Here is a 24,788-nt window from a genome sequence, read left to right as displayed (position 1 = left end):
GGACCACCAAGCATGGATTCCTGAGGTCACCAGGATTTGAATGTCAGGTGTCAGAGGCGTGGATTTTTCACTGCAGAAGGTGTGTTGCCTGTGGAGCGTGGGAAGGGCTGTCAGCAAGAATGCCATGGAGGTATGCGAGGAGCTACCTGGCACGGAAATGCAGTTGTCATGTGCTCTGTTACTGACTGCTCAGGAGATCCCCTTCGCAAAGAGGTTGTGATTACAGCTGTATTTTGAGAAAGATTTGGAGCCATCTGACAAGACTCTTTTGTCCTTGCATACTGTTGGACACACAGGTGATCTCAGACTGAGGTTTGAAGGTAACACAGCTTTCCGGTCCTGGGGTCTATGTTTGGTGGTCTGCAAGGTCCGTGCGGAGTTTAAGGCAAACAAAATGTTTCTGGACGAATGCAGGCATTAATTCCTGTAATTCCTTTTCAGAAGGGCTGGGAACCTTTTCCCACATTGCCTGGAAAAGAACTGTAGGAAATCTCAGCTTGAATGTTTGTGCCTGTGTTCAGAATTGCAGTGACTGAGTGAAGAAATTGAGGGGAAGAAGTAGCACAGGATTATGATGCAGAAGAGCTCAGACCTGGGCTAGGTTTATGCCTGAAACTTAGGTGCTTGATTATGCCTTAATCAGCTGAGTTAATTGCAGTGTAATATTGCTCTGAGGCCTTTGAGCTCTAATCAAGGATGAGAATCTGAATCAAGTACTAGAACTGAAGAAGAGGAAATAAAGGTTTTTTTTGCAGGCTCTGAAGGTTCACTTGCAAGAACAATAAATGAATTAGTTATTAAAGCCCAGATTTTGTGCTTGTGATCTCTTCCAGGATTATTATCACATTCTCACCAAGGACTGTTTGAGGCATTGACTTCTGAAGCCCAGTTGAAAAGCTTGAAATGAATGGACGCTTCGTGGTTAATTGTGATATAATTAAAGGGAAGGGAAAAAAGTCCACACCTAGACAAATCCTGCAGAAGGCATTGCCACAAAGGCACTAAATTTAATTACAGGGATAATGATGTATTGCCTACAGCATGAGGGGAAAAAGTACTTTCTCTTCTAAGAGCTTAAAACTGTTTTGGCTCAGAGCCAGTCACTTGTCCTGGGGTGTATCTGAATAAACAGCTTTTTTCTCCTTGTAATTGTTTTTGGATTATAAGTTCAAGTTTGAGGACTCATTTAGCATTTGAAATTCTTATCTGCCAGACTAGAGGGAAGGTGGCTTACAGAAATCGATTTGAAAATGCACCCTTTTCCAAACAGCTGTTGGAGTAGCGATCTTGTCTGTTTTCTGAGTATGAGCCTGCTTCTAAGTTCTCTGGACGAGACTTGGGGTCAACTTCTGTTCTTTATCTTTCTCATTGATGGAGAAGTGAAATTGCTTTCCATTGTTTTAAAAGAAACTGCTAAGTTACTGATGTCTTAGTCTTCCAACAGAAGTTAGCTCACTGGAGAGGGAGCTTTGAACTGGGACCACCTGGCTTTTGTCCAGGATGTACAGCAGCCGGGTCCCAGAGCTTTCAACCCCACAGCTCCTGAATCTGTACCTGGGAGCGGGTGACAAGGCTGTGCCCAGCTCTGAGGATGGCTCTGCTGATTTTCTTCAGGAAAGATGACATTTTTCATGTTCAATTTGGACAGGCACAGACTTCAGTGATAGTTTTAGGAGGAGCACGTTATGCCAGTCCACCCTCTTTTGCAAAGAGAACAGCACAACTGAGTCAACTTTGAAAACAGGACGCATTTCTTTTTTGCCGGAGGGTCTGTAGCTGGGTGCCAGGCGAGCTGTGTGGCCGGGCTCTTTTGTCTGGCAGATCTCTCCGTGTGTTCTGTGCTCACAGGTGAGGTGGCTAGTCTGGTTTCTTTTGCAGTGCACTGGCACCAAACTGGTGTCACTTAGACGGAGCTTGTACCTAAATTCTGTCCATTTCTCTTCAGCAGGGAGAAGATACCTAGCTCCTTTCCCAGTCCCTCTTTTGTGGTCTCTGATCTCTTTTACAGAATCACAGAATAGTAGGGGTTGGAAGGGACCTCTGTGGGTCATCTAGTCCAACCCTCCTGCCGAAGCAGAGTCACCTACAGCAGGCTGCAGAGGACCTTGTCAAGGCGGGTCTTGAATATCTCCAGAGAAGGAGACTCCACAGCCTCCCTGGGCAGCCTGGGCCAGGGCTCTGTCACCCTCAGAGGGAAGAAGTTCTTCCTCGGGTTCAGCTGGAGCTTCCTCTGCTTCAGTTTGTGCCCATTGCCCCTTGTCCTGTCGCTGGGCACCACTGGAAAGAGTCTGGCCCCATCCTCCTGACCCCCACCCTGCAGATATTTGTAGGCATTTCTAAGGTCCCCTCTCAGCCTTCTCTTCTCCAGGCTGAACAAGCCCAGCTCCCTCAGCCTCTCCTCATAGGAGAGATGCTCCAGTCCCCTCCTCATCCTCGTAGCCCTCCGCTGGACTCTCTCCAGTAGCTCCTCATCTTTCTTGAACTGGGGAGCCCAGAACTGGACAGAGTACTCCAGATGAGGCCTCACCAGGGCAGTGTAGTAGTGGTGTTTCATGATTCTCGTCATGATCATAGTGTTTCACGATTCTGTAGTAGTAGTGTTTCATGATTCTCCTCTCTGTAGTTTAGTAACTGTGGTTTTGGTTTATGTTCTGAATAGTCTCCTGCTGCTTTCTTGTATCTCCTACCATAGCCTAGCAGTCTGCAACACCAGAGCCTGGCACTCCTGTGTGTGTGGCTGGTCTGTGTTTCGGCACTCCGTTAGCTGGGGGAAGAATTGTTCCTAATTTTCTTTCAGTGTAACGGGTTGTTAGCCCCAGAAACAGACAGTTGCAATCTGTGCTTTTCAGTTCACGGCTCTACAGCTGCTTGAAGCCAAGGAATGCTTTTTCAGGGTATTGCTGCTACTGCTGCAGCTCTCCTCGTGTCATGTCTTCTGCTGCCTCACCTCCTTTCACCTCACTTTTGTCCATCTTTGCTAAAATCATTCTGGGTACCGAGCTGGACGGCCAGGAGGGTGGTGATGCTGTCCCTGTCGTGACAGGCTCTGCTGGCTCCTACCAGCGTGAGCTTAGTGACTTCTCTAGCAGCTGCTAAGGAGAGAAAGCAAGGAGTGTATGGATGTGTCCAGTTCTGGGCTCCCCAGTTCCAGAAAGATGAGGAGCTACTGGAGAGAGTCCAGCGGAGGGCTACGAGGATGAGGAGGGGACTGGAGCATCTCCCCTACGAGGAGAGGCTGAGGGAGCTGGGCTTCTTCAGCCTGAAGAAGAGAAGGCTGAGAGGGGACCTTATAAATGCTTATAAATATCTGTAGGGTGGGGGTCAGGAGGATGGGGCCAGACTCTTTCCAGTGGTGCCCAGTGACAGGACAAGGGGCAACGGGCACAAACTGGAGCAGAGGAAGCTCCAGCTGAAGATGAGGAAGAACTTCTTCCCTCTGAGGGTGACGGAGCCCTGGCCCAGGCTGCCCAGGGAGGCTGTGGAGTCTCCTTCTCTGGAGATATTCAAGCCCCGCCTGGACAAGGTCCTGTGCAGCCTGCTCTGGGTGACCCTGCTTGGGCAGGGGGTTGGGCTGGGTGACCCCAGAGGTCCCTTCCAACCCCTAATGTTCTGTGACTGTGTATAAGACAGAGTGAGAGTAATTGCAGGACTCATGGCTGGCAAACTAGAGTAGGAGATCTTCTAAAATTGAGTCGTCTAATTAAATAATTACTGAGCTAGAAACGGAGTTCTCTGCCCGTCTGCTGGCTCTCCCTGGGGAGCAGCGGGAAGGGACACTTGCTGGCGAGGGGAGGGTTGAGGGGCGCGTGCTCTGTGACTGCCAGGCAAGGCACAGGCACCGAGGGCCCGGAGGGTCTGTGGATGAGCTGCGCGTGCAGCTGATGGGCTCTGTGTGTGTGTGCAGAAGGTGCTGCACGTGGGTGTTGCGGAGGAGCGATGTGTGTGCTGGTGTTGAGAAGTGTAGCTAATGGAGGCTCTGTCTGAAGAGAAGGGCTTTTTAGCTCTGAGTTATGGAAAGAGAAATGTATAAGGCTTAAACATGACACAAGATCAGAGAAACCTGGGCTTGATTCATCCTTGCTTACATAAGCAAAATGAAAATAGGGTTCCTGCTTTATCACGTGCATCCAGACCTGAGGTTCAGGAAGAGTCTAGCTGCTTTGGCTTGGCAAGGTTCACCCCAGGATTTCAGTTTTAGTTTGCTGTGTCCTTAGGGAAGCAGCGGACGGGCAAGAGTTTCTAGGAAGAGGAGGTGGCAGTTGGTCTCGGTGATGGGTGCTGTGTAGAGGTGTGGGACCTGTGCTGTTGTCTGCTTGCTCGTGCCTCTTGCAGCAGTGCTGCACGTGTGTGGGTATGGCATCTTTATCTGGAGCACCAGCTGGAGAAAGCTGGAGGGAAAGCAAACTGACGAGTCGCAGGGGAACTGCCTGGATTTGGTTTCCGCTGGGTCTGAATTTGGGACTTAATTTCCGAAGCCGGGTGGGAGTTGGAGCTGCATGCGCTGAACGGTTGGTGGTTTTACTTCTTGCAGGCACGCTGCGCTCTTCTTCAGTGATCTCCTCTGGGTCCCTGCTGGACAAGCCTTTTGGGCTAGAGAGCAGCTGTCGGCAGCTGGAAGGAGGAGCTCTGCTTGTCTCGAGATACTCCAGGGCATTTTAGCAGCAAAAATGGGGAGAAATAGATGGAGGGCTGCAAAGCAACGTAATCAAGGGAAGCCACGTGAGGTGTGGAGACTGAAAAAGAAAAGGGAGTAAGAGAAATACAGAATAATGGGGGAGTGGGTTGGCAGGAGGGAGAAAAGATGCTTAAAACCGAAAGGATTGGGTGAAGGGAGGCTTTTGGAAAGCAGTGGGCATAGGGACTGCTCCGAGCGCAGGAAGGTGCCGTTACGGGCAGGTCTGGGGCTGTGTGTAGGAGAAGCACGCTGGTGTGTGCAGAACCGTTTCAGGAGGCTGCTCTGAATTCTTGTGTGTGTACAGAGCAACGTGGACTTCAGAGGGTCTCTGCGAGGTGACTAGGGTTTGGGTTCCCGTGGCACCGAGCCCTGGAGGCCGTTATTTATAGCAGCAGCCGCTGAGGCAGGAAAAGTTTGCTCAAGCTGTCATTTGTGTGAGCCAGAGAGCCAGAGTCTAGCTCTCCCTCCTGCTCTTGCTTTCTTCAGATTTTCACTGTAATTAGCAAGCTTTACATGAGCCGGGTCAGAACTGGTAGCTTTGTTTAGAAGACTCTGTCCTCCCGGTGGGAATGAGGAAAGATTTTTCTGCTGGGAATACTTAGCCTGATCGTTTGGTTTAGTTCAAGGGCTGATCTTGTGCACTGAGGTGGAAGCCACGAGATGGGAGGAGCAGAACCACATTTCTTCTGAAGTTGCAGCAGCAGAAGCCAGCGTCTGAAAATTCAGAGTTAGGCTTTAAATGTTCACTTTGAGATTTCAGGAGCAATAGAAAAATCTTTTTAAGATTCTATTCTGTACTAATTTGGGCTGGTCTAGGATGAGAAAAGCATGTTAGTCAACACAAAGCTGTTCTACTGTTTACCTTGAAAGCCCGTTTCCTTTAAAATCTGAAAAGCTTCCTTTGAAGTACCCAAAGTGGTGGATTGAGAACGGCAGAGGGTCAGTGTACAGACACAGATGGTTAATATCTGTGTTTGTGACAGGCGGTGGCAATGCTCTGTTGTCATCTGCTGTAAGGCCTCTTACAGTGTACATAAGTAAGTGGTATTATCCAAGTCGGGGAAAATTCCAAGCTGAAAGTCACAATTCTGCGATAGGATTTTAGCAAATAGGATGTGGGGTGTACATGAAAGGTAGTCACTGCTGTGCTGACCTTAGTGTTGGTAAAAATGCCTACCTTTGCCTGTGCGTGTGTTCACGTGTCCTGAGCAACACGCATACACCCTTCACCAGACATAGCTCATTACTCCGGTGTTTGATCTTTGCTTCGTTAGTGCCCCGGGGTAAGCATTCAAGTGAAAGTGGATGTGCTCCATGGCACAGGCACGTGGCCTGGATTCGGGCCAGGAGAAGTCCTCCTCTGGGAAGCCGCGATCCTCTGGATGTTAGGAGATTATGAGACTTCACAAGATCTCATTGGAAAGAAATGGATTCAGGGTTTGGGTTTTTTTTTTTTTGACGTTGCCTCTTTGAAGTCAGAATTATAACGAGGAGGGGGAATGATGGCAATATGGAGTTAGGCTTCTAAGTAGGATGCCCTGAAGTATTGCTTTAGGTTCTGTTTTGTTAAATGGGTTTGTAAGAATAACCAATACTTCTGCCTGTTAGCTTCTCCTGATGTTAGATTCATTTTTGATGAAGGCTCTAAGAAATCCAGAGTTATGGGCAGAGATTCTGCGTAAGAAGAGATTCTGCTTAATAAGGTGCAAGGCTGATGCTCTCGGGAGGGCTAAGCTATTGGAAGGTTGGGACCTGGGGAGGTTTGGGGAGTAAGGGACAAGGTAGACATGTGCATTAGCAGCAAAATACAGACAGTGTATATTTGGGAAAATCACAGCACTTGAGAACACTCCCTCTTTGAAATACTGCTGCAGAATGAGGTGGGGCCCTTGAGTAGTGTGTTGGTGTCGGTCTACTGGGAGTTTCATTTGAACGTTGGAAGAAAACAGATTGGGGATCATGGGGGACTGGTGGGAGAGGTGGACTTGTAGGATTTCATGGTTTTGGAGTGACCTGTTAATAGTTGTGAAACAGGTTAACTGCATTTGTGGGGCTGTTTGTGGGAGTAGAGATGTAACAGGAGAACATTTAGCAAAGGGAAGCGATTCTTAGTGGTGAGTGACATGGAAAAGCAGTGAGAGCTTAACTGAGTCATTTCCAATAACCCAGAGAGCTCTTAGATTCAGATCTCATCCTGGGTGGTTTAAGGACATGACAGAATGTGCTTGGCCTTTGGGGCGTATGACCTTGATGACCCAATCTTTTCAGTGTGTTTTCTAGGAATGTGAGATACAGGTGCGTTCTTGTCCACAGTAAGGAATATGAAGCAAAAGTGGCAATCTGAACCCAAGCGGAGGCGCAAGCTGTCTGACGAGATCAGCAGATACACTTTTAATGCAAATTGAAGAGACCAGAGAACAATGCGGGGGCCAGATGTTTGATCAGAAACAGAGCTGCCAGCCCAGGGCCCCAGTTCTGTCCCTAGTCATGGGAGACGTCGCTGAACTAAACGGGCAGCACCAGTAAAAACCTCTCCCTACGAGGAGAGGTTGAGGGAGCTGGGCTTGTTCAGCCTGAAGAAGAGAAGGCTGCGAGGGGACCTTATAAATGCCTACAAATATCTGCAGGGTGGGTGTCAGGAGGATGGGGCCAAGCTCTTTTCAGTGGTGCCCAGTGACAGGACAAGGGGCAATGGGCACAAACTGAGGCACAGGAAGCTCCATCTGAAGATGAGGAAGAACTTCTTCCCTCTGAGGGTGACGGAGCCCTGGCCCAGGCTGCCCAGGGAGGTTGTAGAGTCTCCTTCTCTGGAGATCTTCAAGCCCTGCCTGGCCGCGGTGCTGTGCAGCCTGCTGTAGGTGACCCTGCTTCATCAGGGGGGTTGGACTAGATGACCCACAGAGGTCCCTTCCAACCCCGACCATTCTGTGATTCTGTGATTAGATTGTATCCAGGTCAGGTTAGACTGTTTGAAGCCAGTTTCCAATACAGCAGAGCCTGGCAGTTTCACATAGTTGGCATCCATGTCTAATGATTACAGGTTGTATTTAGAAAAGGTGTGTTAGGGTTTAGTCTACCAAAGTTTGCCCCGAAGCAGTGATGAGGAGAGGCTGAGGGAGCTGGGCTTGTTCAGCCTGAGGAAGAGAAGGCTGCGAGGGAATCTAATAAATGCTTATAAATATCTGCAGGGTGGGGGTCAGGAGGACGGGGCCAGACTCTTTCCAGTGGTGCCCAGCGCCAGGACAAGGGGCAATGGGCACAAACTGAAGCAGAGGAAGCTCCAGCTGAACCCGAGGAAGAACTTCTTCCCTCTGAGGGTGCCGGAGCCCTGGCCCAGGCTGCCCAGGGACGCTGTGGAGTCTCCTTCTCTGGAGATATTTCAGCCCCGCCTGGACGCGGTGCTGTGCAGCCTGCTCTGGGTGACCCTGCTTGGGCAGGGGGTGACCCGCAGAGGTCCCTTCCAATCCAACCCCAACTATTCTGTGATTCTGTATTCCTGCCTAACCCCTGAGTAATGGGATGTGTGAAAAGGAGAAATCACGGGATAAGTTGTAGTGGGTTGTGAAGCAGAAAAAGCAGTGCGATCTGCGAACCCTGGTGAACAGGGGGTTGCCATGTGGGGCCAGAAGCTAGAGGCCCGGAATTTTTCACGTGCCCCTTTTACTCCTGATTATATCCCCTGCAGTGCTAGGGAGGAGGGAGAAGAGGTTTTTAATTCCTTAGCATCTTTCCCTTCCAGAGACACCTTCCCTCCTGGTACCAAGTGGTCCTTGGAGGTGAGCAGAGCCAGCATTTCCTCCTTGTGTCCTGGCAGTTGCACGTGGAGGAAACCTCTCCAGCGACTCCCTTCACTTGGGAGCCTGGTGCTGCCTCTCCACTGCTTGAATGGGTGTGCTTCTGCTCGCCAGCACGCTTTTTGGGGAGGGGAGCAGGGAAGGACTGCCAAGGAGTGGTGTTGACCGCGCGGTTTTCCCGAGTTTGGCACTGAGCTTCCGTTCTCCCACTTCTTTCACTCTTTTCGTATTGGCAGCAGTGGTCCCTTTAGCTCCCGTCGGATGACTGGTGGCTTTCCCTGGGTGTGACTCATCCCCTAGGGAATTCCTGAAGCAGTGAGTCAAGTTATTGGGAAAACTGTTTGCCCACTACCGTAAACTAGGAAGCCAGGGAGCCTGCCTGTGGTATCGTAGAGGCAGTTGCTTTTCGGCGTGTAGCTGGGGTTGTCCTCTCCCTTCGTAGAGGCAGGTCGCTTCAAGATTAGCTGTAGCAGGGATACATTGCTGATGCTATCTTTTTTCACCTTGAAATATGCTCCTCTTGAGGTTTTTTCTCCTGTTTTTTTTTTTAAGGTGGCTGATCTGATAAGCATTCCAGGGTGGAGTAAAACTGACAGATGTGAATTTGCCGGTATTGTAGTCAAAAATAGCTTGCCTAAAGAAGTGAGGATGTTGGATTGGCACCAGTCAGCTACATCTGAAATACTCCTTTCGTAAGTACCACTTACCGCTTCATTCTGCCCTGGCTGACTCAATCCAGCCCTTGTTATTTTTACTATAGACAAATGAATGGCTGTGTGGTTTACAACCATGAATTAACAAACTTTGAATATAGCCGTGGGATATTACAGCAAAAACGAAGAACTTTGATCCCCAATAATTGTGTCCAGGAAAAATTAACTTTAGTAGCACAGACGTGAGCGTGGGTTGACCAGAGGTTGTTTGCATGGCCTGCTGATGTCGGTCAGATTTGGGGTGCCCAGGTGCTCAGCTTTTCTGAAGGTGAGGTGCTTGCTGTGTCTACAGGCTTAGGTCAACTCATCCTCCTGTTATCTTCCCCCATCCTTTCCTTGCCCCGTTCAAGCCAAGCTTTTCTTGTCACTGGTTGCTGGCTATTAAACATTAGCAGATTCTATTGCCCTGTAGAACAGTAAGTTCTATTTAAAATACAAAATTAGTTTCACTTTTAATACATTTTTCCCCCTAGCAACTTGGACATTATTTTTGCTCAAGCTTGGAATCGTCAGAAAGCTCAGATTGTGGGCTTCGCTAGCACAAAATGTAGGTGGTTGCAGATATGTCGGCATTGATACGGCGATTGGGTGTTGTTTTTAACTAAATTGGTGTCAGCAGACTTGGATTGTGCTCCTTCTCCGCTCCTAGGTTTGCAATAAAGTGGCTCATTTCAAGGTAAGCTTCTCTGTGGACTTCTGTTGTTTCTTGACCAGCTATTCGTGAAGGCTTTTAATTTTCTGTAGTCTGCCAAGTATGAAGCTTGGAGTTAAATTGTGCTCCCGCTGAGGTCAAGGAGAAAACCACTAGTGATCTTGGAGCTGTAGGGTGAGGCTCTTTTTGTTGCTCGCAGAACATTATTCTTCCTTTAATTTGGGCGGTTGAAATGTCTCAGTGATCCTGGTCCCTACGTAGTGAAATGAAAGTGCTTTGAAGAGAAGGACTGTGCTTATCTGTACAAACCTCCTTTTTGCCCGTGGACAAATCCTGGCCTGTGGGGTATCCCAGCTGGAGAAAAAGGGGAAGGAAGACTTCAGATCCTGCTAGTTAGTTTTTATTCCTATTTACACACACCTTACAACCGGAACTGAGGCAGGAGGTGCCCTTGGCAAACCCACCTGTGAAGCAGGCACGCTGGAAGTGTGTGCTCTGCTCAGGAGAGGGGTGCTGAGAGTGCTGCCGGGATAGCAGGGTGCAGCTTTTCTATAGCACGAAGCAGGGTGGGGTGCAGAGCTGGTGGGGGGTGCCAGGGGACGTCTTCCTGGAGGGAACCGTTGTGGTCTGCGGTGTCACTGGTTTGTGGGACTGCGATCCCTGGGAACGGGCTCTGAGCTGATGCCAATGGATAGAGGAGGCATATTCCAAAGTAGGGAGTTTTCTTTGTTTTATCTTTAATTCTGTGGATCCCTTATCCTGCTTTCAAGTGATGGTTGTAAAGCTGTGAACACATGCTGTGAATAGTAGTGTTTTGGTATCATTTAACTCTGCTTGGGAGCTTTCCCTGCTCTCGCACTAAAACCAATGAGATTTGCAAGATAATATTTTTTCCTGAAAACACCACCACTGTGGACAAGTACATGGCGAGCAGATAAATTGGTGGTTCTGCTGTCTCTATGATAAAAAATAATCATTCAGAAAATGTATTCAACTTTGCAGAGAATAGCTTTATTCTGGAAGGCAGTAGTTGTGTGGCTGGCCAGCCCTGCAAAAGCAAATGAGCCACTGTCAGAGGCTAAAGGAGGGAATTTTATCGAGTTTCCCTTTGTGTATCACATGTTTGTGTGACTCCATTGAATGGAGGCAAATGGATGTTGCCACTTGCAGTGTGTTTGTTGTTTTTTTTTTTCTTAAATGATGCCCTAACAACAAGGTGAGAGAAAGTGAAAAGTACTAATCCTTGCAGTTGCAGGAAGATACTTGAAAACTCGAACTCTTTGTGTGCAGAGCCCCAAAATCGAAGTTAAATGTTTTAATTTTAATCTGTTTAAAAATCCTTGTGAATTTTGACACCTCATTTAGTGGTTTTGGCTGCTGGGGGTTATCAATAGTATTGCTGGAGAGCAGGCCGTACGCTAGCGTTGGGCCCTTTGCGGAGTGTTGTGCACAGCATTTTCTATGGGAAAATAACCAGTTTGGAGAGAGCAGCGAATGTGGTACTAAATCTGCATTAGTAGTAAGGTTTTGAGCTGATTTTTTTCTCATGAGAGAAGGGACTATTGAAGAAGAGCTCTTATCAGAGGCTTTTAAAATTTGAGGATAAAGGTTGTGAGGCTGTGGGGTTCAGGAAGGAAGGTAGATGTTGTCTATGCTTGAAGATCGTGTGGGGCTCGTGAGAGCTGTTTCTACCCAGGGCAAGAGGTGTTTGGAGCAGGGGACCAAGCGGATGGATTTAAGCAAGGAGCACATGCACTTAGAAAACGTCTTGGTGTGTTTATGCTGCCTGAGGCATAGGGGCTGTGTGAGGAAGTGTTAGGGAGCAATAAGCTGGGGTGGAGGTGGGCCAGTGTTGGGCCAGCAGTCTGTGCTTGTTGCTACCAATATATTCTTGTGACTATCAGTGTTGGACTTCCAAGGGCGTATTTATGCCAGCATTTGCAATTTAAGCTGGTGGGACGTACAGATAAGTTCTCGTCCCCTGTGTTTTGAAGGTCAGTTTATACTCAGAGATGTATTTTGGGTATTTGTGTCAGTGGGCAGTGGTGCAGTTCCAGATCTAACCTAATCATATTAGTTCTGTGAGGATGACATTGTAGCGAGATGATTGTGGTGCAGGGGCCTTATCCTGGGGGAGCCACATCCGAAATGTGCCAAGGCCCAAGAGGCTTTCTGAACCTTTCCTTTGTCAAACCCGATGGCTTAGTCCTGTGGCTCTGGCACTGACTCATTTTATTTCCTTCTCCTTGGAAAATGGGAGACTATCAAGGAGAATCTTAAAAGTAGGTGTGAAATTGATAGTTCAAAATTAAAAACCACACTGAGTTTTGCTGGCGTTCCCTGCCCATGCTGTGGCTTGGCTGTAAATATGGCTCTTAAATATTGCATTAGTACATACAATATTCTTTGAAGTACTGATCTGTTCCATTAATCATATTCAGTCATGCTAGAACTATCCTCACAACCTTCTGGCAGCTGCTGCACTGTCTCCCCTGGGGAAGGAGCTTTTCCTGCAACTCCTGCAGGCATTGCTCACAACAGGTATCTTCTGCCACTTGTAGAGGCAGCCCTGTCTTGGAAGGGCTCGTCTTCCTTGGGTGCTGGGTGATTTGTCCCCTCTTTGTTGGGAGTCTCTGTTCAACGTTGTGCATGTTGACTAGGTGTTCCTCCCTCTATAAGATGCTCTGAGCTATTCCCACCCTGGAAGAGCACTTTTTTGGATTTTTTTTTTTTTTTTTCTTTTTTTCCATCTGGCCTACCACTTATTCTGCTGTTTCTTGCTAATGGTTGTAATGGGTAAATTCTACAGGGGAGATAGACAGCAGCAGACCTTGCTACCTAGTTCCTACTGCACGCTGGGTCTTGTAAGAGGTGCAGGAGGAGAGATGGGTTTGTATTTGTGCAGACATAGGCAAGCAAATGCCTCCTAGCCAGCTGCTTCGGCAGGAGGGTTGGACTAGATGACCCACAGAGGTCCCTTCCAACCCCTACTATTCTGTGATTCAGGACATTTTGTAATGGATGTAACCACATCCCCCCCTTCTCCCTGCAAGGGCAGAACAATTCCCAAATTGTGAGGAACCAAGCTCAAAAACAGAAAGAACTCCATTTAAAGCCTTTAAAAATAGCTGGATGAGGACTGGTGAAGTTTGATCCAAGTTCTAATTGATGATTTCCGTCAAGTACAGTAAGTGCTTGTAGAAAGGCATGCTTAGTGGGAACAGGAGGCTTCTGTAAGCTGCAGGGGTGATGGTCCATCCCGGGGTAGAAAGCCCACGTCCCATGTGGGACATCCTTGTGAGGAGAGGAAGGATGTGGGGTTCAGGTGGGGGTGACTTGATGGGTCTGGAACCCTGTCTGTTAGTGAAGTGCTGCTTCAGGGGAAGGGTTTGTGTTTTATCAACTAGCAGATGTTTAAGGGTCAGGAGGTGTATAGTTAAGCATTCTGAATGTCATTTTTGGTCACCTGAATTTGACAAACGTGGTTACCTTACAATGCTGGTGCTTTTTTAGCTGACTTCAGTATAAAAACACTTTGGCATTTGCAAGAAGTACAGAGAGCTTCAGTAGCTCTAATAAAAAACTTCAGAGAGAGGGGGAATGCAGATATGCTGGCAAGGGACAGAACGTGGTTCTGTCGATGAAAGGAGATGGGAAGGTTGTGCAGTGCTGTGGAGGGGTCCTTGCCGTTGCCATCCCACGTGGCAGGAGGCAGTTCTGGAGAACCTTAACTGGATGGAGTCAATCTGGCAATGTTCAGACACTGTGCTGGGCTACTGGGGTGACTCTCAGGGCTCACCTTGGATGTGCCCCTAGTCTCTTCTTGGGGCTCTGAGCCAGGCTGCACCACTGGGATGAGCATCTCTGGGTGCCTGGGCAAGGCGACCTGGCCCTGCTGTCAGGGGGAAGGGACCGTGCCTCTGCAGCACAGGCAAGCGGAGGAGCAGGAAATCACCCGTGAGGAAATGCTGCTGTTGGAGCTGCCATGACACAAAGCTTGGTTTGCTTCAGTTTTCCGGATGGATTTTCCTAAGCAGCTCCAGCAGATGAGCTGTGAGAGCTGGCAGTGCTGGGCTACGACTTCTCAGCGGGACAGCGGGCTGGGACAGTCCCTGGGACCGTGGTGGCATTTCATGTGGGACCACAGGAGCTGGGAGTGTCAGCTTGCCAGCGCACGTTGCTGGATTTCTGCAGAACACAGAATCACAGAATGGTCGGGGTTGGAAGGGACCTCTGTGGGTCATCTAGTCCAACCCCCCTGCTGAAGCAGGGTCACCTACAGCAGGCTGCACAGCACCGCGTCCAGGCGGGTCTGGAATATCTCCAGAGAAGGAGACTCCACAACCTCCCTGGGCAGCCTGGGCCAGGGCTCCGTCACCCTCAGAGGGAAGAAGTTCTTCCTCATCTTCAGACGGAACTTCCTGTGCCTCAGTTTGTGCCCATTGCCCCTTGTCCTGTCGCTGGGCACCACTGGAAAGAGTCTGGCCCCATCCTCCTGACCCCCACCCTGCAGATATTTGTAAGCATTTATTAGGTCCTCTCTCAGCCTTCTCTTCTCCAGGCTGAACAAGCCCAGCTCCCTCAGCTGTAGTGACTCCTGCAACCACCTACAGAGCTAAGACCTAGGAATCCCCTTTCTTTTGGGCTTCCTGTAGCCCAGAGCAGTGGAGGTGAAGGTCTGGTTGCTGGCTTCGAACGGTTATTATTCTGAGAGAGTTTGCTGGGTGAGTAATGCTATAGGAGTCCAGTGTTGAGGCAGAATTTGAGGAGACTGGCTGAAAGAGGGTGCTGACAGAGATGAAACACAGATGAGATGGGGTTGCTTTGTCATGTCTGGGGCATGTGAAGCTGCAAGCAGGTCACCATCTCGGGCCAAGCAGCGTGGCAGGTGATGAAGGTACTGGGCTAGCAGGGCTTCCTCCTGCTAACGCCTCGGAGCAGACAGCACCAGTGTCAAAGTGAGAAGAAACTCCTGGTGTTGGTGGAGCTGATTTCAGTGTGGCCTTGGCCTCCCATCTTCTGCTTGTCAGAAGTAGCAAGCAGTGGTCTGAACTGCAGGAGGCTGAGTGGGGACCAGGAGGAGGTTTTTGGGGTGGTGGAGGCGAGGATGCCGAGAGAGTCCTCAAGTCCTTGTGGATCCAGGGATAAGGAGTTTCTGGGGAGGGTTTGCTGGGGGGTTACTGTGTTGGGCTGTGCGGGTGCAGATGTGCCTCGGGTGTCTGCAGGGTGCTGTGAGCTTAAAGCAAATCCCGCTGGTGCATTTGGGTGGTGGGTGTGGTGTGGGTGGTCTCCCTCAGTGCAAGATCTACACGCAGCCCTTTTCCTTCAGCAGGGGCTGTGTTCGGCTTGTATTTACTCGTGTACCTTCCTCTGAGGCTCATGTCAGTCGCGATGGGATGTTGGATTAGACTAAATCTCCTAGGTTTAGCTGCAATGTTGTCTTGCTGTAGCATTTTTCTCCCTTGCTCTTTTCTCTAAGCCTTCCCCTCCAGACAGCTAATTCTCCCCTTCCCCCACATCCTGTCATACCCCAGAGCATGTCACAAGGAATTAACGGCTGAAAAGGCCCGGGAGAGGCTGCTCCTCTGGAACAGTCTCTCCTTTCTGTCACCGGGGTGGCCCCCTCTCTGTGTCCCTTTTGTGTCCCATCCAATTCCCCACCCCCTGGCCATTCAGTGCATGCCAGAGGAGACACCGGTGGCCCTGAGCCTTCCCCAGCCCCGCTCCGGCAGCGTGGCCCGATGCCATCCGCTCCGGCCGAGGGGTTCCCACACAGAGCTGGGGCTCTGGGACAAGCCCGAGTCGCTGCCACAGCTCTCCCAGTCCTGCTGGCTTCTCGACAGCGAGGGGGAAGGAGGTTTGTGCTGCCACGCTTGCTGCTGGAGGGCTTTCCTCCTCTCCTCTCTCTGCATCTCTGACAGCATCGCCCGCTCTCGCTCCCAGTCCTCCTTCCCACAATTCACATACAATCTCCTCAGAATAGGGATGATGTCACTTCCTTCCAGAGGGTGCTGGGGGTGTGGAAGGGGGGAGTCACGACCCCTGGCTCGGTGGCTCTCGGCAGCCCCGATGACTAAATGAGGTTGCTGTCTTGGAGGGGAGGGAGTTGCTCTGAAGATGATGCCCGGCTCTGTTGGCAGGCAGTCACCACGCCGTCCTTCCCTTTGCCGAGTGGGATTTTCAATGGCTGCGAGAAGAGTTTGCTGTTCCCTCCTTCGCTGGTGATGTCTGTCTCCGTGGATATGCACTTTTCCTGAAATACCCTTGTGGGAGAGAAGAATGTGCAGCGGCTGGACCACATGCCATGTAAGATTTCTGCTTCTGTAGAGCTTTCTCTGGTCTGAGGGTCAAGGGCTCGGGACTCCCTGCACACAAAGCTCGTGCCTGCGTGTGCTTCCCCCTAATTTCAGTGTTGGGAGCTTGGGGCTTCTTGTTTTGGGGTTCAGGTTTCAAGGTCCTGGGAATTTGTCGCTCTTTGGAGTGATTTTTAGGGGTAGCCCAAGGGGTTCCTGCTGTTGCAAAACTAGGGTCGGTGGTCTCAGGCCTGTTTGCACTCTGACCTTCCACTTCCCTCCCAATTCCTCTGCTAGATCGTATTTTCATAATCTTAAAATGTAAATCCTGGAATCTGCTGCCCTGGGAGGAAGCCAAATAGTCCTCACGTTGAGAGCTTTTTTGGTGGGGTTTTTTGTGGGCTTTACAGTCTCAGGCATGCTGTCATCTCCCTTCTTTCCAAGCTGGGGGGGCACGGCCCCGGACCTCATGGCTTAAGTTTTCAGTAGACAGTCTTTAAATCAACTGGGACTCTTTCTGCGGCGCACCGGGAGCCTGGTAAGCACACAGCTAGGAGTGACAGTCCCACGGTGAGTATTCTGGTGTGTGACAGCGAGCCACAGGCTGCTCTGCTCCGTCCCCATCTGTTGCTGTGGGTAAGGAATTCATGTTAGATGCTTGCTCTTGCCGCTACCCTGCCTCTTGGGTGGTGGAAGCAGGCAGAGCACGACTGCTCCCGCCTGGAGAGGTGGCAGAGTCGTGGAAAGCGCGTTGGCGGGACGCAGCCATGAGCTGAGGGATGGTGGGAGCCGAGGTCTGAGCTTGGCTGGGAGGTGCCACGGTGGCCAGAGGCAGAGTGAATGAGCGTGCTGAAAAGCGTGTCCACACGTACCGAGCAGGGTTAGAGATAGGCGGGTGTTCACGGCAAGGCTGGAAGGAGTTGCCAGATGGCCAGAGGAGCGAGCAGTTTGAAGGTAGAGCTGCACCGTACTGAGTGCGCTGATTATTATGCACGAAGCAAGCGTGGATCCAAATGGTGTTGTAATTTCACATTTGCTTTGTTTGTGGAATAGAGCATTTCCTTCACCCACGTGAGTAACGTGAAGCGCGTCAGCCAGTTAACGATGGAATCTCCCGGAAAGCGTGAAAGCCTTGTGTAGGTTTTCAGTACTTGGTGACTGAAATGGGTGGGAAGGTCTAGTCCACCGGCCGTGGGTGTCGGTACAGGAGGGGGACTCCTCTGTTTTGGGACGGTCTGCCCAGTAGGTAGGTGGTGGGGTGACCACCCCTGACTGGTGAATAGGTTTTAGGAGGACGAGGCCATGTCTATTATTGCAGCAGCAAGTGGTGCAGTCTGGGGTCTGTCGCAAAACCAGCACTTGTGTGACTTTGAAGGTTCAAAGTTCTGATCTTGTCACTCCTCCACTTTCTTTACCCAGAGCACTAAATTAGAGACATCATGTACAAATTTGATTTTTGTTTTTGCTTGGTGCATAAGCTATGACAGATGATATTCCCTCTGAAATGCTGCTGGAAGTCCTGACCACATCATAGGTGACAATTGTGGACGCTTTCATTTTTGCCTCTGAGCCTACCAGCAAGTTGTCAGGTCAGTACAAAGAGCAGTTATTACTGTGGAGATGCAGCTTTGGAGCAGCGTGGTCGCTGCGGGTCATGGATGGATCACTCCAACAGCAGCGTGTGAACATGAAGGTTGGGAGCTTAGCGGGCTTAGGGTAGAAGTGCTGTGGTTTGAGACTGGGATGCATCAGTTGGGAGAACTTGGCAGTCTTGAGATGGTGGCTTGGAGTGGAGAGGCACAGGCCAATGTGGGGTGTCCCCTGGCCTGTGGTAGGGCACAGGTAAGAAACGTGACGGGGTTTAGGGAGCGGAAGAGAGCGGGATGACCGCTGCAGCCGGGAGATCGCTGGTGCCTGTGGGCAGACTGCCTAGCCACGGTCTCAGAAACCAAAGACTGACAAAACCAAACGGAGGTCGTGGTTGCAGGTCATGGTTGAAGCGTGTTGTACAAGAAAAGTGGAAGGGAGGTCGGGTGTGCTGCAGGGAGGGACGGAGCCGCTCTGATGCGGTGGACTTGGACTGGAGCAGGCTGGAGTATGTACAGCAGAACTGGAATAGTGTGGGAGAGCTGTGCTGGGAGGAGGTGTCTGGATAGCCCTGTGGAGTCTCGTGACTTCTACCACTGCTGTTTCTGTTTTTAAAGGGTTTGTGAAGCTTTAAAAATAGGAGCACAAACAAAATGTGGGGAGGAACAGCCAGCCCCTCAATCTTCGACCTTTTCATTGTTGGTGCCTGTCAGGGCCAGTGTGAACACAAAGGAGATGTGGAGCTGGCAGGGTGCTTCTGTGCAACTGCTGGCTGAGTGAGAGGTCTCCTAGGAGCCTGCTCCCTCAGCTGTAAGTGCTTGCTGTTGTGAGCCAGTCAATAGCTTTCCTGAATGCTACTGCTAACTGCTAATGGGTATTTTGGCTTGCAGAGCCAAGTGAGGGATGGAACTGTTGGGACAACAAGAAGGGAGGCGGGCAGTAGGTGTGCCTGGGGAAGAACATGGCAATAGGGCCTGCTTTAGAGCTGAGGTCAGCATAACCTGTCCGGAGCACCCCGCAGCAACTGCTTCCCAACGTGCAGCCCTAACAGGATTCCAAGTAATCTTGTGAAGTGGAGCTGGGTGAGTGGTGACCACGTTCAGCGAGTTACACACCTGCTTCCCCTCATACTTCCCACTCTTTGAACTGCACTGTTCCTCTCCTGCGCTCTCCTCCTCGAGCGCGCCGTGCCCCCTGGTGCTGCGAGGAAGAAGCTCTGCCATCTTTGGTGTAAAATAGGATAGCTCCTGGGTGCAGCCATGCTGGCGTGGGGTTGTGGGGCTCTCCTGAGGTGGTTGAAGAGGGTCAGCAGCATCTTTGAATCTGTTCTCTTCCAGGAGGTGAGTGTCGTGCCTGCTGAACTTCCCCAGACCCGCTAGCCATGCCAGGGATTGTTGTGTTCCGCCGTCGCTGGTCTGTAGGCAGCGATGACCTGGTTTTGCCAGCCGTCTTCCTCTTCCTCCTGCATACCACCTGGTAAGTGAGAAAGGCAGAATGATGGTTTGAATTCTGCACAAAATCTTTTTGCTACTCCCGTTTCTTGCAGCTGTAATTCTTGCTGTGCTTATACATGCAGCTGGAAGGCTTGTTTGGGGCATTTGTGACAGACACCAAGGTATTTCCAGCTTCTGGTTCTCTGGAGAAGTTCTAGCCTAAGTTCTAGTTCCAGTTCCAAAGAGGGAGCCTGACCAGAGCTCCCCGCATCCTCCTGTGCTACCCACTGGAGTTTGGGGCTGTGTTTCTGTACAGAGGCTCAGGGAAAACAATTGGAGTGGCAGATCCTGTGGGATGATGTGACTTGATACAGATCATCAGATTGTTCTGACTGGGGCAGCAGGGCCTCTGGATGGCTTGTGGGGAGGAGATTTCCAGAACAAATGAATATTAACTGGAAGTAGCTGTGGGACACTGAGGCTCCTCAGTAGCTTTGTGAGGAGAGCAGGTGTGGGATATTACATGCAGCTTTCTTTGGCTTACTGCTGGTAACAAGCTGGTTTGTGACTGGCAGGTTTGTGATCCTCTCTGTGGTGCTCTTTGGGCTGGTGTACAACCCCAACGAGACCTGCTCGCTTAACCTGGTGGACCACGGCAGAGGCTACCTGGGCATCCTGCTCAGTTGTATGATCGCAGAGGTGGCAATCATCTGGCTCAGCATGCGAGGCAGTATCCTGTACACAGAGCCCCGGGACTCGATGCAGTATGTGCTCTATGTCAGACTGGGTAAGAGGCAGCGGCCTGAGGCCTCCTAATGACTCAGCCTCCACACTGCCATCTGCTATCGCAGAAGACTTCTCTCCCCACACCCTGACAAACACACAGCTTCTGAAAGACATCCAGATGGCCACTTGTATGTGATATGCATCTGAATACATCACATAGACTGCACCCTGTCGTTGCTGTAAGACTCTCATGCAATGCCCCAAATATCTTTCTAGCAAACCTTTAACTTGTCAACCTCATTGCCATGCAGGTACATCCTTTTCCTCTAACAAAATATGCTCCCCTTCTGTCTTGCCACGCAGATCTGCCACAGTGAGATGCATCTACACCTCTCCCCCACCTTTTTTCCACATGTTTTTCTCTGGTCCGGGCATATGTCTGTGTAAATCATGGCGGTTCTGACCCCGCGGCATGTGCGTGTCCCTGCCTGTCATACAGCCACTGAAGTCTACACCCACCTACCCTGAGACACGTACTTAACCTCTTGACTCAGAGGTGATGCATGTCTCCATCCAGCAACCTGCACTTTGACACTCCACCTCCAGGCACCGTGAGATAAATAGGCTTACCACCTGCTCGCTGGTTGTATCCGCTCTCTTGGAGTGCATATTTGTCTTCCTAAAAACACTTCCTATCACTCATCCACCGAGAGCTAGATCAGAAAAAAGATGGTTCCTTGATCTCTCGCTCAGGGCTTCCCTTTTAGCTCGTCTTCGCTCCTCTGTTCCGTTGTCTCCCAGATACAGAAACTTGGTTGGATTTTCCTGTGCCGAGTGAAGATTTTTAAGAGGAAAAATGTCGTGGAGATGCAGAGTTGAGCCCATTCCATCAAAGCATCTCATGGTTTTGCATCTCTTGTTTTTTGCTGGGTTGTTGTAATGCAGAATTTGCTAAAGTACGGGTAACCTTGGTTGAAAGCTCTGTCTGGGAGACATTTCCGCCTTTGAGTGCTAAGTGCAAATCGTTAGCAGGGATAGCAAACAAATTGTTCTCTGCAGTTTCCCAGACACACAGCAGTCTCCCTAGGGAAGCACACAGAGCCTGACAGTTTGAGAAACGCTGTTAAAACCAGGCTAAATGGGGCGAGGGAGGCAGAGAGAATCCAAAGAGCCGTTTTCCTACCCAAGAATCATCCACTTTTCTTCCCTGGCTGCCTTAAACTGTATGTGTCTTCAGGATTGTGTATTTATGTTGCATTTTGGGTCTTGTAGATGCTGATTTCATGGGGCTTTTTACTCTCAGTGGCTTCATCAGTTCTGATGATAGAAATAGGAGTGTGACCGTTGTGTGGGCAAGGTCCATGTGACTGTCCCATTTTAAGCATGTGCTGCTTAGTGCATGTGAATCTAGGGAAAGAGCTCCAGTATGAACTCAGGAAAGTCTCATCTGTGCTAACACTGCTCCTGTCATGCAGCAGGTAGTGTCGGAGGGGAGACAAGCCAAGGGGGGCAAAGCCTAGCCCAGTTTAAGAACATAGGCTGGGCTGATCAGGAGGCAAGTCCAGCCCTGGTTCCTTGCTCGCTGCTGCTGAGAGCTGTTTGCTATGTGGCTCCTGGAACTGGTCTTAACAGGGTAGTGAGAGTCTGTAGTAAGCTGCTTACAGAAAGAGACTGTGCCAACGAGTAGATAAGGAGGGTAGATGGTTAGCTGGCCTGGCTGGAACCTGGGTTTAGCCTTGGCTCCACCAAAGGCTTGCTAGGCATTACTGAGCAAGCCTTCTACTCTCTCCATACCTGATAGCTCACCTGTGCTTTCAGGTTGTGATATGTGGAGAAGGTGTGAGGATGGGCACTTTGGAGCGGTGTTTCCCAACTTTTCTGTCCCGCGGAGCCACTGTCAACCCCCAGTTCCTTGCTCATTACCAGGGTAGCGCGAAGAACTGAGGAGCTAGTAAACAGAATCACAGAATAGTAGGGGTTGGAAGGGACCTCTGTGGGTCATCTAGTCCAACCCCCCTGCCCAAGCAGGGTCACCCAGAGCAGGCTGCACAGGACCTTGTCCAGGGGGGTCTTGAATATCTCCAGAGAAGGAGACTCCACAGCCTCCCTGGGCAGCCTGGGCCAGGGCTCCATCACCCTCAGAGGGAAGAAGTTCTTCCTCGTGTTCAGACAGAACTTCCTGTGCCTCAGTTTGTGCCCATTGCCCCTTGTCCTGTCACTGGGCACCACTGAAAAGAGCTTGGCCCCATCCTCCTGACACCCACCCTGCAGATATTTGTAAGCATTTATTAGGTCCCCTTGCAGCCTTCTCTTCTTCAGGCTGAAGACTCCTTCAGGACTGTGTCCTGGGAACTGTTACTGGAAGGACTGCAAAGGGCGGAGGTGCTGGGAACATTTGCCAAGGGTAATAAGCAGGATTAATCCTGGATACACACTACTATATATTTCATATCTCTGAATCACGCCAGCTGTCTGAGGTGGCTGAGGCCTAGGTACTGTTACTTGGTGGTTCTTGTTACCTGAGGGAGTCTTTCCACTGTCGTGGGAGGAAGGTAGGGCTTGTCTGATTCACACCTCTGATACAGCCAAGGGCACTGACACAGCTCTGCACACATGTGCTCCTCGTGTCGCTTAGGAGCAGTTAGTAGTTAAGGACACATTACATTTTTGGTTCATTTTCTAGAATATCACTTTCCAAAGCATGGGGACTCAGTCCTGTGGTCACTTATTCTGTGCAACTGTCCTGCTAAAGAACCTATCTTTGGGTTTCCTCTCCAGAAGACGGGGAGAGGCGGTCCCTATTCCTCAGGGAGATGCTGCTACTCTCTGTTGTGTTCCTTTTGTTTCAGCTATCTTGGTGATTGAGTTTGTGTATGCTATTGTGGGCATCGTTTGGCTAACGCAGTACTACACTTCCTGCAATGATATCACAGCAAAGAGTGTCACTTTGGGTATGTATTTGGCACGTGGTTTGTGCGCGTTCCTGTGCTTGCACAGACATCCTCTTGCCTTGGAGAGCTAATTCATTCATGCTGGTGGGGATTGACTGTTGGAAGTGGATCGTAGCTGTAAATGTGGTGCTTGTTTTCCTGAGACATTCTTGCTCAGAACAGTCGTTCTATTCATTTGTTTGTGCTGTCTGCGCCGAGGCAAGAATTCACGTTCCCATGGAAGGGTCTGGCTGGGGAGCCTGTAAGACCTGGTTCCCTGCTTCAGTTCAGAATGGCTTCACTGTTTCCCTGGAAGGCCCTTTCAGCCCCAGCCAGTCTCCTGCGGGGTGATGCTAATGTTGCAATCCCCCTAGATACTCAGTGAGTACTTAATGACCTTCTGCATGGGCAAGCTCCTAAAACAGCTGGAAAACCTAGCCGTGGTTTAGAAGCCTTTCCAGAGGATTTGCTTTCGCTGCAGCTGGCTGTGAGAGTATTTGGGGTAACTCTGCCCTGTAGCCATGGAGAGGTGGGTGTGATGCGTGTGGGGAAAAGCGGGAAGCGATGCTGCCGAGACTTACGGGCAGAGCACCTGACTTCTCTTCTTTCCTTGCAGGAATGGTGGTGTGCAACTGGGTTGTCATCCTGAGCGTCTGCATCACGGTCCTGTGCGTCTTCGACCCGACGGGCCGGACCTTTGTCAAACTGCGCGCCACGAAGCGGAGACAGCGCAACCTGAGGACGTACAACCTGCGGTAAAGCGGCGTTTCTGGAAGCGTGCCCTGCTTTTCGTGGGTCTTGGCGTTCTCCTTGCCTTGCTTCAGGGAGCGTTCAGCTTCAGGCGTTGCTTCCCTTTGCTGGTGAGGGTGATTTTTGGAAGAATGCAGCTCAGGCTGTCAGGTGCTGCGTGTGGGCATCTGTAGCCAAAGGAGGCGAAGCGACACGGAATCTGGCTGGATTGGGAGTTAGTCACTGGATTTGTGAATCCTCACGAGCCCCTTGAGCCAGTGCTGACCACAACAGCTTGTTTGTCCGTCCTGTAGCTGGGTTTGGCCTGGTAACAGTGAGGCAGTGCTTAGATTTTGCTTAGGTTGAGGCAGCGTCTGCTTCCAGAGCCCCTTTCTTCCTTTATTTTTTGTCTTCAAAATACGACCTTTTGACCTGAAGCTGCTTGCATTTGGTCTTGGCCAAGAAGCAATTTCTTTTGTGTTGGCAGTCGGATCTTTTAATTAAGAATTGATTGCATCCTTGAGCTACTCGGATGGGGATATGAAAGCTTTTTTTCACCAAGCAAGGCATTTTTCAGAAGTTTTTTTCCCAGTAGCGGGACAGCACAAACAGGCTTTGTTTTCTTATGCAGTCTTGACATGTGTAACTGTCAACAAGGAATGTGGCTTTCTAGGACTGGAGGGCACTAGGTTTTGAATGCTAAGAAATGAGGCTTTTAAAAAATACTCTGCAATTTTTGTATTTCTCGTTGGGAGTGTGTATTCGAGGGGTGTTTTAAACACATGCTCTTCCAGTGCCTTCAAAGGGATCCCTCAGGTTGTCTTTTTGAGGAGGAAGCAGTCTTTTCTAAGGATGGTGCAGCAAGTTTTGTTTGAAGGAGCTTGGCTTTTTTTATTGCAGAATGTGCAAGACATTCTTCCTAACCTTTTCGATACGTTACTAGCACGAGCCTTGAGTATTTGGAGTCAGTGCCCTGTGAGCCTGGTGTGTAAGATTGCTGCGTTGTGGTGAGGACCTTCCCGGGGAGGTGGGGATGAGCAGCTCTGATGATGCTGTGGATCGAGTACCCCCCGCTACATCAAAGCCGTTTGGCTCTGTGAGTTACTTTTCCAAAGGGAAACAGTGTGCCACAGATGGCAAATTTTTTTTGCTGGAGAAGTTAATTTTTGGGTTTTGTTTAAGTTTGCTTTTATCTCCTCTGTGAGAAGTTTTGAGATCCCAGACAACTGAGCGAAGGTATTTGTCCCTCGGGCCGT

General features: G+C 50.2%; 1 protein-coding gene across 7 annotated transcripts in view; it reads left to right on the top strand.

Moving 5' to 3' along the window:
* Nucleotides 1–24,788, top strand: part of DAGLA (diacylglycerol lipase alpha) — a 77,122-nt gene that overhangs the window by 15,356 nt on the left and 36,978 nt on the right. For 4 of the 7 annotated variants that reach the window (XR_012764487.1, XM_075425592.1, XM_075425594.1 and 1 more), the window contains 6 exons: nt 9,022–9,161; nt 15,975–16,140; nt 19,052–19,190; nt 19,723–19,934; nt 22,723–22,824; nt 23,420–23,558. Coding sequence is in view for 6 of the 7 variants with exons in the window: in XM_075425592.1 (XP_075281707.1) it covers nt 19,096–19,190; nt 19,723–19,934; nt 22,723–22,824; nt 23,420–23,558 (548 nt within the window). In the remaining variant the exon portion in view is untranslated. Of the gene's footprint in view, nt 1–9,021; nt 9,162–15,974; nt 16,141–19,051; nt 19,191–19,722; nt 19,935–22,722; nt 22,825–23,419; nt 23,559–24,788 lie in introns of those variants that run through there. The other 3 variants (XM_075425596.1, XM_075425595.1, XM_075425597.1) reach the window with 3 other exon arrangements.

This window comes from Opisthocomus hoazin, chromosome 7 (assembly GCF_030867145.1).
Source record: "Opisthocomus hoazin isolate bOpiHoa1 chromosome 7, bOpiHoa1.hap1, whole genome shotgun sequence".
Lineage (NCBI taxonomy): Eukaryota > Metazoa > Chordata > Aves > Opisthocomiformes > Opisthocomidae > Opisthocomus > Opisthocomus hoazin.
The sequence above is the reverse complement of the archived record's forward strand: the minus strand, read 5'-3'. Positions and strand labels throughout refer to the sequence as shown.